Source organism: Neomonachus schauinslandi, chromosome 8, assembly GCF_002201575.2.
Source record: "Neomonachus schauinslandi chromosome 8, ASM220157v2, whole genome shotgun sequence".
Classification (NCBI taxonomy): Eukaryota; Metazoa; Chordata; class Mammalia; order Carnivora; family Phocidae; genus Neomonachus; species Neomonachus schauinslandi.
The window spans coordinates 59,215,709-59,230,757 of NC_058410.1; the positions used below are offsets into that span (position 1 = coordinate 59,215,709).

General features: G+C 35.8%; 1 protein-coding gene across 1 annotated transcript in view; it reads left to right on the forward strand.

Moving 5' to 3' along the window:
- Nucleotides 1-15,049, forward strand: part of ASCC3 (activating signal cointegrator 1 complex subunit 3) — a 358,425-nt gene that overhangs the window by 7,498 nt on the left and 335,878 nt on the right. Inside the window, exon 2 of the mRNA XM_021693642.2 lies at nt 12,243-12,371. Within this exon, the coding sequence (XP_021549317.1) occupies nt 12,282-12,371 (90 nt within the window). The 5' untranslated portion in view covers nt 12,243-12,281. The remainder of the gene's footprint in view (nt 1-12,242; nt 12,372-15,049) is intronic.

A 15,049-nucleotide genomic window follows, 5' to 3' on the forward strand; every position in this document is an offset into this window, starting at 1 on the left:
ACACCTTCTTTTTCAGATGATTGTGAAAATTGATTAGATTTCAGTCTTTCTTGGTTAGAGTACCACCTTGAGTTTTACTTTTTCACCCTGGTGAGCCTGGTGTTTCTCAGGTCTTTACAAATGGTCTCTTAAAGTATGCTGCTATGATGGGCTTGTCTAACCTTTTACTTTGTGTCCCTTTTTCCCCCTTTAACCTTTTAAAAAGTTGGTACCTATTTAAAGAAATTGGCGACCTCTTATGAACTATTACCTTAAATGGCAATGAAGCACAATGTGTGTAGGAACATTAAACAAGCACCTAGATGCTCAGTGTTCAGATGTTCAGTCTCTCTTTAACCTAATAATTTTTAGGTAGTATTTTCAGAACCTACGATTTGCCATTTAGTTTGATGCTTTAAAACTGTTATCTCTCGGGGCGCCTGGGTGGCTCAGTCGTTAAGAGTCTGCCTTCGGCTCAGGTCATGATCCCAGGGTCCTGAGATCGAGCCCCACATCCGGCTCCCTGCTCCGCAGGAAGCCTGCTTCTCCCTCTCCCACTCCCCCTGCTTGTGTTCCCTGTCTCACTGTGTCTCTCTCTGTCAAATAAATAAATAAAATCTTTAAAAAAAAAAAAAACTGTTATCTCTCTTATTAGCCTCTGTATTTATTGAAAATTAAAACTTTTAATTATGGAATATTTCAAGAATACGGGAAATTTCAGAAAATAACAAATGCTAATATACTTGCCATGCAGATTAACAAGTTTTAATTTTTGTCTTATTTCCTTCAGATCTTTGTCTTTTAAAAAATACTGCAATTTACAGTATATAAACCGAGGCGTAATGAGGGGGTTGATGGAAAGAAACGGGATTAATTAACTTGGTGAAGAGAAGACTTAAAGTAGGATGACTGGTGTGTTCACCTACTTAGAAGTCACTAATGTGGGAAAGAGTGCATAAATTTGATAACTTAAGTACAGATAGTTTTTTTTAAGTATGTTTATGGTCAGAAAGCAACATCCAGTAGTCAATTATTTTATGGTCTATACTTATATGGAAATTTTTATAAAACATTGAAAAACATCATTGTTCAACCTATACAGATGTGATTTTTATTAAGTCAACAGATATCATGATTTCCCTGGTATCTTCACTAGAAAAATTGTTAACCAACAATATTTAGAGAAATGACTATATTACTGTTTAAAAAATTTAAAGTCACATGCTGTAATTTTTTAAAACATTAGAGAAAGTGAATTTTAAAAATGTTTGTAATGCTTTTTGAAACATGGTGTTTCTTTCAGTAATTAGATTTTAAAAAGGTAGGGAGTGTCGTTGTCAAAACTTGTTTTTCCTCTCAATTGTAGAATATATAATTTATTACTAAGAAAAGTGGCCTAGAAGTTAGAATAGAAAAAATGAGAACTAATAGGCCTGACCCTTTCAAACATTTTTTCAGTTTAGGAAGCTGTGAGTGGCAGAGGATGAAGCCTCATAAGAAGTGATGGTTCATCTCAGAGCAAGGCATAGGGAAATATTCTGGTGGACTCTCTTTGTCAGGGCATGTTTCTGACTAATATCACAGAAAGCAAAAGAAAGTGCTCTGTTTTTTTATCGGTAGTTAAGTTTTTACTCATAAATATTGAAACAAACAGTTCAGACCTGAATGTTAAATAATGGCCATGGCAATACCTTTTTTTTCCAGAAATAATAAATAAAGCATATATATTAAGTGCAGTGTAGTAACATCACAGAATTTTTACTCTCTATGTATTTGTGCATAGAGAGGCATTCATAATGCCTAGTGAGTTAGTTAATAATTTACTTTCCTGTTTTTATATTTTTTGTTTACCATATAAATTCATCTGAGTCCTGATTTTAGTGTTTTTCTCTACTTGAGAAAGAGGGGTAGTGAGTGTGTGCCAACTTCTTTTATATAATGTCGGTGTTAGGGCTATTTAAGAATTTCCTCTACTAGCACAAAACAGTAAGAAGTAAAGATTAAGGTCATCATACCCTTTGATAAATATTTTTTTTGGGTTCTGAGTGGATAATCCTAGTTGTTTGGGTATAAAAACTTGAGTTAGATTTCCAAAAGAAGCTCATATTCAGGAATGTGTGGTGTTCCATAAAGTTGTGATATAGTGGAACAAGTGTAAGGTCAGCAAAACCCTTTCTCTCTAAAGAGCTAAGGCTAGAGAATCACTAGAGTTTTGGTTTGGTGAATTGAGGTTTTATTAAGGGACAGACAGAAGTTCTTTGGGTCTGTCTTCCAGAAGTCCATAGGTTGGGGTGGAATGAGAATTCTGTCTTTCTCAGATAATCTGAGCCAGGACCTTTTCAACTGGACCGGTGTGGAGAGAGTTAAGATACACACTCCTAGTATGTTGTGTATCTATTCCATGTATTCTCTAGAGTAATATGTGAACATGTTTGGGGTTTGTGAAATGCATTCTGACTACTCTTCTTGTTCTTAACTGGTATTGATATGTTTTTCTAGACACTTGTTTTTTCAAGGGCATTTAAAGAAAAGCTTTCTTTATCCTTAAAAAGTAAAATTAATGTAATTACGGAGGTCTCTTTTATAATATGAAGACTTTGGTTTTTAGTTATGAGCCTAACTAGGTCCATTCTTCCTAGGGTGGGAAACCTGGGGTTAATAGAAGTAAGTAATTGGGGGAAGTAAATGAGAGAGTATCAATCTTATATAAATTTCATTTTTAATAAATCATTATGTAGATTTATATAAAACGTGTATATGTGTGTATTATTTATCTTTTCCTTACTTTCTCTGTTCTTCATGCTCCAAGTGTGTTTTCTAATTTGATTGGAAACAATTGAAGAGCACTTGCTTCTTGCTTAAGAATGAGTTAGGATATAAAGTAAACTTCTTGGGTGGAAATTATGAATAGTTAAAATTGCCCTTGAGAATCCTTCAGTTGGACACAAGTTTGTCAAAACACACTGTCATAGTATGTTGTGTGCAGTCATGTCTTTTTTCCAGACTTGGAAAATAATCAGTTTCTTCACATGAACTAGGTGAAAAAGTTGGCTTGCTTTAATGGCCATGATGTGTGTATATATATATTTTTAAAATATTTTATTTATTTATTTTGAAGAGTGAAAGAGTGCATGTGGGGGGAGGGGCACAGGGAGAGAGAATCTCAAGCAGACTCTACATCCAGTGCCGGGCTTGATCTAATCTCACAAAAATCAGGAGTCCAACACTCAACCTACTGAGTCCCCCAGATGCCCCCGTATATCTTTTTAAAAAGGGGAACATGGTTTTAAACATTGCAGTGCAGCAGGATGCTCACGGTTTGAGATGCATATGGTGATTCAAACATGAAGGGAGCATCATATTTTTATTGCTCATCCCCTATTCACTCTGGAGCAAGTATTCAGTGTATTAAATAGTGGCAGAATCTCCAGTATTATTGTTTTTGTCTATCTATAACTTTTATTTGGCATGTTTTATTTGGTTGATTCAAATAAGTAAATGTACCTGTGATATAACTCTACTGTATTAACTAATTGATGGCAATAATGTACAAGTTAGGAATAAGGGGAAAAATCATTTTTAGAATTTACTGTGAAAAATTACCCTCCTTTGAAATGGCATACTAGAGGATTATAAATGTAATATGTCTACGAGGGCTGATGTTTTCTGAATTCTGATCTTGACTGTGTTAACTCTTTTACAACTCACTTTTTAGAAGTAAAATATAAATATTCCAGTTTATTTTTCAAGATCTGGTTTGTGGGCATATAATTCTATTTTAAGTATTAAAATCTTAAATTCTAATTTTACTCCATTCACAACCTACTCCCATCATTCCAGTGTTTTTTTTTTTTTTTTAAAGATTTTTTATTTATTTATTCATGAGAGACAGAGAGAGAGAGAAGCAGAGGGAAAAGCAGGCTCCCAAGGAGCAGGGAGCCCGATGCGGGACTCGATCCCAGGACCCTGGGATCATGACCTGAGCCGAAGGCAGACGCCCAACCATCTGAGCCACCCAGGTGCCCCAATTCCAGTGTTTTTATCCCTCACCTACATTATATCACTTTGACTCCCCGCCCCCCAATAATTCTCTAGCAGCCGTGATTGCCAACAACTAATTATTGACTTTATGTTCGTTAGGAAATATAGTTTGGCTGTTTTGGAGATTTTGTTACTTGTTTATAATGAAAAACACAGTAACTGTATTTTCCTAAAGTTACTGTCAAGCAGTCAGACCCCTTTTAGAGTTTCGAAACACAGATTTGAAATATGAAGGATCTTAAAACTTGCTATGTGGTATTTCAGAATAATGTGTACTAGAATTCTAGCCCACTGGTTATTGGTTAATATCATTTCACAAAGGGAAATATATTCCTGTCAGATTTTTTCTTCCCTCTTTGAATGTTCAAAAGGGCAATTAATTTCTTCAAGACCCTTTCTTTTTTATATGTATGTATATCTAATCAACATTCTGAAGATTCATTCAGATAATCAGAGGTGGCCACTTCTGGCCAATAAAAATAGTCTTTTGGGTTTTAGTCTTTTATAAATTATATGCTGAGCTGTTAAGATTTATTATTAAAGGAATTTTTTCATTCATTTGCCATTTAGTAGGTCATACTAAATAAGGGATAAAAATTACTGAGGTAACTGCTACATAGGACAGTTTATCTTAATGTGTATTCACTGTAGTCTTATAAACCAGAAATTTTATTTTGTTATTTTTACGATTTTATTTATTTGAGCGAGAGAGAATGAGAGAGAGAGAGAGCACATGAGAGCAGGGAGGGTCAGAAGGAGAAGCAGACTCCCTGCTGAGCAGGGAGCCGGATGCGGACTTGATTCTGGACTCCAGGATCATGACCTGAGCCGAAGGCAGTCGCTTAACCTACTGAGCCACCCAGGTGCCCTAAACCAGAAATTTTAACCGTGAACATTATGATGTGTCTTTAAGACCTCCAACTTGAACGTCTTTTCCTTTTGTTTGGACCTCAAATCCAGAACTTAATTATTCTCATCATTGTCCTACTACTACTGTCCCTATGTTATAAAACCTCAAGCCTAGATCATACCAACCTTTGTTCCTTTAGGTGTTGAGATCAAACTTTTGCCTCTGTCTTCAAAAATTTTTTCTCATTGTCTTTTGAATAGTTTCAGCAGATCTCAAAGAAAATTAGAGTCATTTTGGTGGAATTCACTTTCACCACCTTTTTCTCTCCTCATTCACTTTCTGCTTCACCATGTTACAAACATATCTGCATTTCCAAGTATCCATCCCTCCCTGCTCTTCCTGCTAGCAGTCTTATCTCTACCTCATGCTTTTATTCTTATTCTTTCCTATAGTCTCAGGGACTCTACTCCCTTAGTCATAGCCTTCTGATTATTCAGCGTTTCTCTCTTTCTTCTGTCTCTCCCCTGGTTATGGAATTGTGCTCAACTCTCTCCTGTATTTCAAAAACTCTTGACCCAATGTATTTTACTATTTCTTGCCCTTTCTCCTTTTCTTCTCGGCCAGGTTCCTTGAAAAAATAGCTTTTACCCATTTTATTTCCTCATTTTCTCCCTTTCATTTACCCTTCAACCCACTGAAATTTGCTTTCTCCCCCCATTTTTTTTTAAAGTATGTGTGCTAAACTCACCCAAGACCTGAGAGTGGCCAAATACTGTGAACTCTGTAACAGCATTTGAAACATTCTCTTTTCTTGTGGTAACACTTTTATCATATGACAACTCTTTGCTGATCTCTTTCTTAGGATTCTGTTCTTGGCCCTTTACTCTCAAGAGGTTTTTAGGGGTTCATGTGGATGGGTTCTATGGTATCCATGTGGCTTCTGAAGTGAAGTACAAAATATTTATATATGTGTATGTCTGTTTTCTTAGGGAGAAGGTCCACAGGTTTATTTATATTTGATTTAAAGCAATGTGTTCACTCATGGTTTTAACTACCTTGAAGTGATAACACTGAATTCTCTATTTCCAGCCCACACCTTTGATAGGGAATCCAAAACTGATTATCCTACTTGATGGCACATGATCAAAACTTTCCAAAGCAGAATTAATCAGTCATCTTTCCTCTTCCTGTATGCCATCTAGACATATATATGCCACCATTCTACCTCTCCTAAATCAAAAATTTGGGTGTCCTGCTTCTTTCCCCTTCATCTTCATAGGCTATCCCACCCATTCTATCTTTCAAATATGAGTATCTCTCAAATCCATCTTCTGCTTTTTCTTGCCTCAATTCCACCCTCTTTATCTTTCATCTGGTCTATTGTAATAAATAACTTTCCAACTGGTTTGCTGGCCTCTAGTTTTTTTTTTATTATGTTATGGTAATCACCATACATTACATCATTAGTTTTTGATGTAGTGTTCCATGATTCATTGTGTGCGTATAACACCCAGTGTTCCATTCAGTACGTGCCCTCTTTAATACCCATCACCAGGCTAACCCATCCCCCCACCCCGTCCCCTCTAGAACCCTCAGTTTGTTTCTCAGAGTCCATAGTCTCTCATGGTTCATCTCCCCCTCCGATTTCCCCTCCTTCATTTTTCCCTTCCTGCTATCTTTTTTTTTTTTTTACATATAATGTATTACTTGTTTCAGAGGTACAGGTCTGTGATTCAACAGTCTTACACAATTCACAGCACTCACCATAGCACATACCCTCCCCAATGTCTGTCACCCAGCCACCCCATCCCTCCCATCCCCCACCATTCCAGCAACACTCAGTTTGTTTCCTGAGATTAAAAATTCCTCATATCAGTGAGATCATATGATACATGTCTTTCTCTGATTGACTTATTTCGCTCAGCATAATACCCTCCAGTTCCATCCACGTCGCTGCAAATGGCAAGATGTCATTCCTTTTGATGGCTACATAATATTCCATTGTGTATATATATACCACATCTTCTTTATCCATTCATCTGTTGGTGGACATCTTGGTTCTTTCCATAGTTTGGCTATTGTGGACATTGCTGCTATAAACATCGGGGTGCATGTACCCCTTTGGATCCCTACATTTGTATCTTTGGGGTAAATATCCAGTAGTGCAATTGCTGGGTCGTCTGGTAGCTCTATTTTCAACTTTTTGAGGAACCTCCATACTGTTTTCCAGAGTGGCTGCACCAGCTTGCATTTCCACCAACAGTGTAGGAGGGTTCCCCCTTCTCCGCATCCCCGCCAACATCTGTTGTTTCCTGAATTTTAATTTTAGCCATTCTGACTGGTGTGAGGTGGTATCTCATTGAGGTTTTGATTTGGATTTCCCTGATGCCGAGCGATGTTGAGCACTTTTTCATGTGTCTGTTCTGCTGGCCTCTAGTTTGACCCACCTTTAATCTCTTCACCAAACTTAAACCTGAGTAATTTTTCTACAGTATGTTAATTTTTTTTCAATGACTCTGATTGTCAGGGAAAAAAGTGCTTAGATTGAGATTGGGTCTCTGCTTACATCTTTATTCTTATTCCATGGGTCTCCAAGTGTACATTATATAGGGTTTTTCTTTTAAGCAGTAAGTCTGTTATTTTAGTTTTCTCCTTATACCCTTACCTTTTCTTTACCAGGCAACTCTTTCAAGTCCTGTAGATCTCAACTTCTGTCCTTATCTACCTTCCTTCTCACTCTCTTAGATATTCCACCTCTGTCTTCCTACAGTTTTATTATAACTCTTCTTAGCCATACTGTAAGCTTGTCATTCAGAGCAAGTGCAGTCATAACCCGAAATGTATTTTTTTTTAATCTTTAGAGCCTCACAATGTGTCTGATGTATCGTTGGTGATCTATAGATATTTGCTGATTAAATAAATGACCAAGATGTAAAATTTGTTTTCTCATTTTGACCTTTATACATTTTAGATAACTTTAAGTGTTAGTAATCTTTTTACTGGTACAAAGTACAGTGAGTTTTGAAGAGCAGAGTTCTGTAAATCTTATTTATACCCAGTGTCTGACGGTTCTTGGTAAATCAGAGAAACTCAAATATTTGTGAATAAATGATTTACAGGTCATCATGAGCAAATGAGCTATTACATTTTTAAAGTGTTAGTATTCAACCTGAGGAAGAAAAACAGATAGAACTAAATTAGAAAATCAAGTAGTATAGGTTACTTCATTTTCTTGACAAGTGTAGTTAATATTGGTCATTTTGATGAGACCTCAGAGTTTTAAAGTTTCCTCCTGTAACAACAGTGTGATCTCATTACCAAGCCCTGCTGTTAGATCTCTTCTTAGAGATTGGGTGTATTATCTTGTTAGGATTTGTTAGGTTTGTGAATTAGACTTCATCCATTTTTATTCTCATGCCCTGCTCTTTTTTGAGAAGGACAGGGGATTCAGGAGATTATAGTGGGTTATGTCAAAATGATGGAAGTAGTGGTCCCAAATACCCCTTTTATTCATAAAACATACCTGAGGCAGAATATTCCATGTAGCAGAATATTCCATGTATCATATATCTTTTGTTATGATGTTGCATTTTGAAAACACTAACTTATGTGGTAAAAGGCAGGTTCTGAGGCCGAATATATTCATTTTTCTGTCAAGACCTTTAAAGACTTCTGGGTTAATGTCAAACATTATGAATAGAATGCCTATCTTTATAGTCTCTTAATCTAGATAGAGAATTTAAACCCCAGTCCCCAAAGGCATTGTTTGTTGTGTGCCTTATTTCTCCTGCATGGATAATAGTAACTCTATGTTCTATCCTTGGGAGAATTGAGAAAAAAGCCACTCAAGTCACTTTCAGTTAAGACTTAATTCTCTCACAGACCCTGTTTGAGAAAGGCTCCTAGAAAGCAGATTGTTCACTTAAACTCAGGTCACTGAATTCTTAGTAGGTGGAAACTCCTTAATTACTATTGATTTGAGACAAAATTGAATGGTGATTTAAGAATAAAAGATAATATCCCTAAGACAGTTGTTCTCAAAGTGTGGTCTTTGACCTGCACTTGTTGGAAATGTAAAATTCTTTTGCCCCATCTCAGTGCCATCTGATCTACTGAGTCAAAATTTGGGATGAGGAAGAGAGGCAGGGGCTTAGTTTTAGCTAGGTGACTGATGCATACAGAATCTGTTCTGTGCCGTCTGTTGACTGTTGCTTTCATTTCTCCTTCCAGATTCTCCAGACAGTATTTACCCAGTGTTAGAAAAATCCAGATGTGATTCCCTGAGTCATTTTGTTCCCAGAAATGCTCTCCTAAGTTCACTCCCAATGAGTAGTTGAAATTTAAAGTCAGCTAGCTAGGGTGTTTATTTGCAAATTAGGTCATTTTACTTTCCTGATTAAAATTCTTTGGTGTGATATAGGGCATCCAGATCTTTTTTTCCCAGCCATTTTCATACCATTTCCTTATTGATATGCAATGCAATCATTTGTGTTTTTTTACTTTATCTTTGTTGTTTCCGATTTCTAATCTAATTGTATTTTGCTCAGAAAATAGGGTCTATATCAGGGGTCAGCAAACTAATTTGGTCACCTGGAGCCCAATAGTAGTTTTATACTTTTGAAGTGTTGTTTAAAACAAAAGCAAAGGGACACCTGGGTGGCTCAGTCAGTTAAGCGGCTGCCTTTGGCTCAGGTCATGATCCCAGGGTTCTGGGATGGAGCCCCACATCTGGCTCCTTGCTCGGCGGGGAGCCTGCTTCTCCCCTGTCTGCCATTCTCCCTGCTTATTCTTGTTCTCTCTCTCTCTCTCTCTCGCCCTCTCTGTGTCAAATAAATAAAATAAAAAAATAAAACAAAAGCAAAAATAAACGACAAAATATGTGACAAAGTCTGCATGTGGCCTCCCAAATCTAAAATATTTACTCTGTCTTTCTGCAGGAAAAGTATGTTGACCCCTGATCTGTATGGTACTTATTCTTTGAAATTTGTTGAAATTTGCTTTATGGCCTACTACACACAGACTACTTCATTAAACTTTTATAAATGTACTTGTGAAGAATATGTATTTTCTAATCATTAGGTGCAGATTTCTGTATATGTTCATTAAGTTAAACTTACTAGTTTCACTGCTCAACCCTATATAACTTTACTGAATTTTGGGGGGCATTGGTTTGACCTCTCAATAATCAAATATTGAACTTTCACTGATCTTGGACTTGTGACTTTCTTCTGGAGTTCTATTTGTTTTAATTTATTTTAAGGCTCTTTCATCAGAGCATGCAAATTGAAAATTTTATATTTTCTTAGTGAGATGTAATTTTTATTATTATGTAGAGAGGGTTTTTTTTTTTTTAATCCTTTATAATACCTTTTGTTTTAAAGTCTGTTTTGTCTGATTTGATATTTTTGGTAAAGCCACCAGCTACTTTGGTTATTATTTACAGGAAGATCTTATTCAATACAAACTTTCATTGTCCTGTGTTTTAGGTGTAACTCTAATGTTCACTTGATTGCTGTTTAGTAATTCTGTCAATCTTTTGAGTGTTAAGTTTAATTCATTTACACTTACTGTGAATTTTGACTCACTTTGTCTTTCTTAATCTATACTTTGTTTATTTGTGACAGCATACTGGGTTATTCTTCAGGTCTTTATTTCAGGTCACTGCTTTTCTCTTTAGCTGCGTCTAATCTATTTTTTAACCCTTCCATTGATTGTTTTTAAATTTAATAAATATATATTTTTATTTTTAAAAGTTATATTTTCAAATTTGCTTTGTCATTTCTTATTCTTCATTATTTTTAAATTCTCTCTTATTTTGTTAAACATTTCAGTTATTTTATATGTAATTATTCTAATATAGGACTCAGAGATTTTTCCAAGTATTAAACTTTGTGATAACTTCAAGGATATAAACAGTGAGGAAGAGCAGAATCAGGGTGTGGTCTGAAATATTCTATACGGCCCCCCTGGTTCTTTCTTTCCCACATTGGACACATGCTCTTTGGCCCAATGTAATCAATGAGGTCTCTTAATTGAGGACTGTAGGAAGTCTCTGAATTATAAAAACCTCTATTTCAGACTCTTGAGCGGTATTTCATAAACTCTGCACTATTTACATTTGGGGCTAGATAATTCTTTGTTGTGGGGAGACTGTCCTGTGCATTATAGGATATTTAGCAGCATGACTGGCCTCTACCTACCAGAAGCCAGTCATACTCCCTACTCCCCAGTTGTGATAACTCAAAATGTCACCAGATATTGCCAACTATCCCATGCGAGGCAAAACCATCCCTGAGAACTGTCCTAGAGACTTACATACTTATTGTGACATTGTCCAGGGAGCCATGCCTTATAAACCTGTAGATTATAGTTTTGTTATAATAAGCAATCTTAATCCAGGATGATGCTCCAACAGTGTTTCATAGATAAAGACCCCTTATAGTCAATATTATTAGTCTGTTTGCCAGAAGGTTTAGTTGTTTATTTGTCAGCATGTAAACAGGGAGATCAGATCATCTGACTTCTTTCTCCCCTTCCCCAGCTGCTTTAATTTTTTCCTTCTGTTCTTAAGTCTCTCTGTTACCATTATCTCCTTTTCTCCATTTTTCTTTCTTTCATTATTTACCAAATAATTATCAACTATCCAAAGTATTCCCAGACTGTTCTATTTGCTAGGACACAGCAGTGAAATCTTTTTTTGTCAAGAAGCAAGACAACACATAAATAAACAGGAATATGTCAAATATTAATTAGTATAAGGAGAATTGAAATTTTGTGCTTTGAGAGATAGGAAGTGGGTAGCTGTTCTGTCTTAGATTGAGTAGTCAAGAAAGTCCCATCTCAGGAAGTATCTTGTGTCAAGGAGTCAGTTATATGAACATCAGAAGAGCATTTTAAACAGGGAACCCTTAATGCAAATGCATTTAGATGGAAACGTGCTTGATACTTCAAGAAGAGAAAAAGCCAGTGAGACTTTGAAAGTAAAGGGTAATGTGAGATGAAATCAGTGAGCATAAAACAAAATTGGAGAAAAGATGGGAAAGTGCTTTCATGTCTTCCAATGTGACTGGCAGTGGTAAGACAGTATTGGAGACTTGTCCTTGGGGATCTGTAAAACTCATTTTGAAGGGATGTTATAGTAGTACCCACAAACAGGTGTTTTTGTGTTTCTTTTTCCTTTCTTCAGCCATAGTCAGTGTGGTTATTAAAAAACTTCATGGGTAAAAAATGTGTCAGGAGAATTTTTCAACATTGGTGGCAATTGCGTTTTAACTAATTGGTTTTTCTTTTCTCTTGTACAGGTTAATTTGTTGAATTTGATTACTTCTCCAGCCTCCTCCCAGCAGATAAATATCATCTTGTTTTGTTTCAGTTTCAGGTTTCTCCTTGTACAGATCACTGAGAATAATAGATGGCTTTACCCCGTCTCACAGGAGCTTTGCGCTCCTTTTCAAATGTCACCAAGCAAGATAATTATAATGAAGAAGTGGCTGACTTAAAGGTAAACTTTTTAGATGAAAACATTATAAATGTACAATGGAAGCAGATAATTGACATTCTTTTTTTTAGTTTTGTGTACTTAAAAAAGTGGTAAGTTTTCTCGTTTGGTGTTAACACCAGGAAAGGGAATGGGTAATGATGTTTCTATGAACATACTTACCTTAAGCACCTATGACTGTATTGTCAAAGAGAATAATCAGAACTATGATAGAGAATTCTTTGTTAGTTTTTGTTGCTAAGATTTCTGCCACAGTTAATTTTGTAATTTAATCCAGTAATTTAACTCTGGATCATCTGAGTAAGTTTATGGGTCTCTGGTAAAATTTTTATCAAGTGGACAGAAATAATGTCTTTACCATAACGTGGAAAGTATGAATATTAATGTCTTAAAATCAGTAGCTGATCTCATAATTGACTTTGGTATGGTCCTTGTAATTGGTTGTGGACTTTATAGGCCTGAAGATACATAAACTGTATATATGAACGTGTGAGCTCTATATATGAAGGAACTGACCCTATGTTGTTTTTTAAAAAACAACAGTCACTTTGATGACTCTTTATTTGACTCTATTGTAGAATATTAATGTTGTTTTCTAATAGGTTGGAATTCTGTTGCTTACAGTCCTTATGCAGTTTTAGAATTAATGCCTTCATTTAATGATAGATACTAGGAAGATTTGTTAACAATCTTTAGATAGATTTTTCCTCTAACAGTGATACAGTTTTGCTACAGAAAACAGTTGACCTTCTTTACAGTGGGAGCTGTTTGCATTTTCATGGCAATTAAAATAAAGGTATAGTCTATACAGTTAATTAATATTACTATCTTAAACTTGAATTATTTTCTCTCCTCACTTAACCAAAGCCCCTTTTGCAAGTTACTTGTAAAACAAGTATTAAACATACAACAGAAGATTTTAAAATTTGAAAATGTATAAGGACTACATGCTTATTTCATGTCATTTCACTTATTCTTATAGACTTTTAGACACTTCTTTTTTTCCTAAGGAAAGTGGCAGATCTAATGAGCCTTATTTTATTATTCTCTCTCTCTCTCTCTTTTTTTTTTTTTTTAAAGAGAGAGGGAGCAGGGGAGGGGGGAAGGGTGGAGGGAGAGGGAGAAAGAGAATCTTAAGCAGGGGTGCCTGGGTGGCACAGTCTGTTAAGCATCCAACTCTTGGTTTCCGCTCAGGAAACCTGGGATTGAGTGCCACACTGGGCTCCGTGCCTAGCACAGAGTCTGCTTGAGATTCTCTCTCCCTCTCCCTCTGCCCCTCCCTCTCATGCTGTCTCTCTCTCTCTCTCTCTCTCTCTCAAATAAATAAATACATCTTCAAAAATTAAATCTTAAGCAGGCTCATGCCCATTGCAGACATGGAGCCCAACACGGAGCCCAGTGTGGGGCTCAATCTCACAACCTTGAGACCATGACCTGAGCTGAAACGAAGAGTTGGATGCTCAACTGACTGAGCCATCCAGACACCCTCTAATGAGCCTCATTTTAATGTAACTTTTTATCTTGGAGATATGTCCAACAATATAAAAGAGGGAAAAGTAAGCTGAACCTTTTTGTGCCTATAACCCATTGAAACAATTTAATTCAATTTATGGCCAATGTTTTGTTTGTTTGTTTGTTTGTTTTAGTAATCTCTACATTCAGTGTGGGGATCGAACTCATGATCCCAAGACCAAGAGTCGCATGCTCCTCTGACTAAGCCAGCCAGGTGCTCCAATGGCTAATCTTATTTCATTTCTACATTTGTCCATTTTCTTACCCCTAAGCCCAGATTAATAAGCATTAATTAACATTTTAAATTAGAAGACTGAGGCAGGGAAATAATAATGAATTATGCAATATCATCACTACAAACCAAGATGAAAATTACAGTTTTCTGTCTAATCCACTACTTTTTTATTTGGTCAGAGGGCTTCATGAAGTTTAATCCATGGGTCAAGGTCAATGGTATGAAATAAAATTTTTATTGCTTTCTATGTCAGTTCTTGAGAATGGAAATATTTATAGTCTCAAGAAAAGATTGTGAATAGATAAGAATCTCCTGGATGCCTAACCTGTTTTAAGATCATACAATACTGGTTTGAGTGAATTGAACCCATAATACAAATCTGATTTTCCTTAAATACCTTTCATCAAAAAGCATGACATATACACTTATATGTAATATGTATGATCTAAGCTATATTAAAAAAAATGGAAAAGAAGTATGTGGGATATTACCAGTTGTTGTTATCTGGATGTTGGACCTTTTTATCAGTTGTTTTTTGTTTTTTGTTTTTGTTTTTTTTCACCTAGGCTCCATACCTAGCACGGGGTCCAACTCATGACTCTGACATCAAGAGTCACATGCTCTACCTACCATGCCAGCCAGGCACCCCTGGATGTTGGACTTTTTCCTTTGTTCCTTTTTCTTTTGTTGTATGAAAATAATTGCATAATGAATATTCATTGTGATTGAAACTATGAAAAATAAAGTTTTTTTAAACATATCTTTTAAACAGACAAGATTTTTTAAAATCACATTTAAATAAAGCTCCTTCTGGGAGCTTAAGTTAAAAAGCAATTTTGAATTCTTGTGGGTGGTGCCACGTTGTATAATGTAATGCAAAATGTATGTGGTAAGTGATGACTTTGAGGAAACCATTAAGTAATGTCTCTATTAT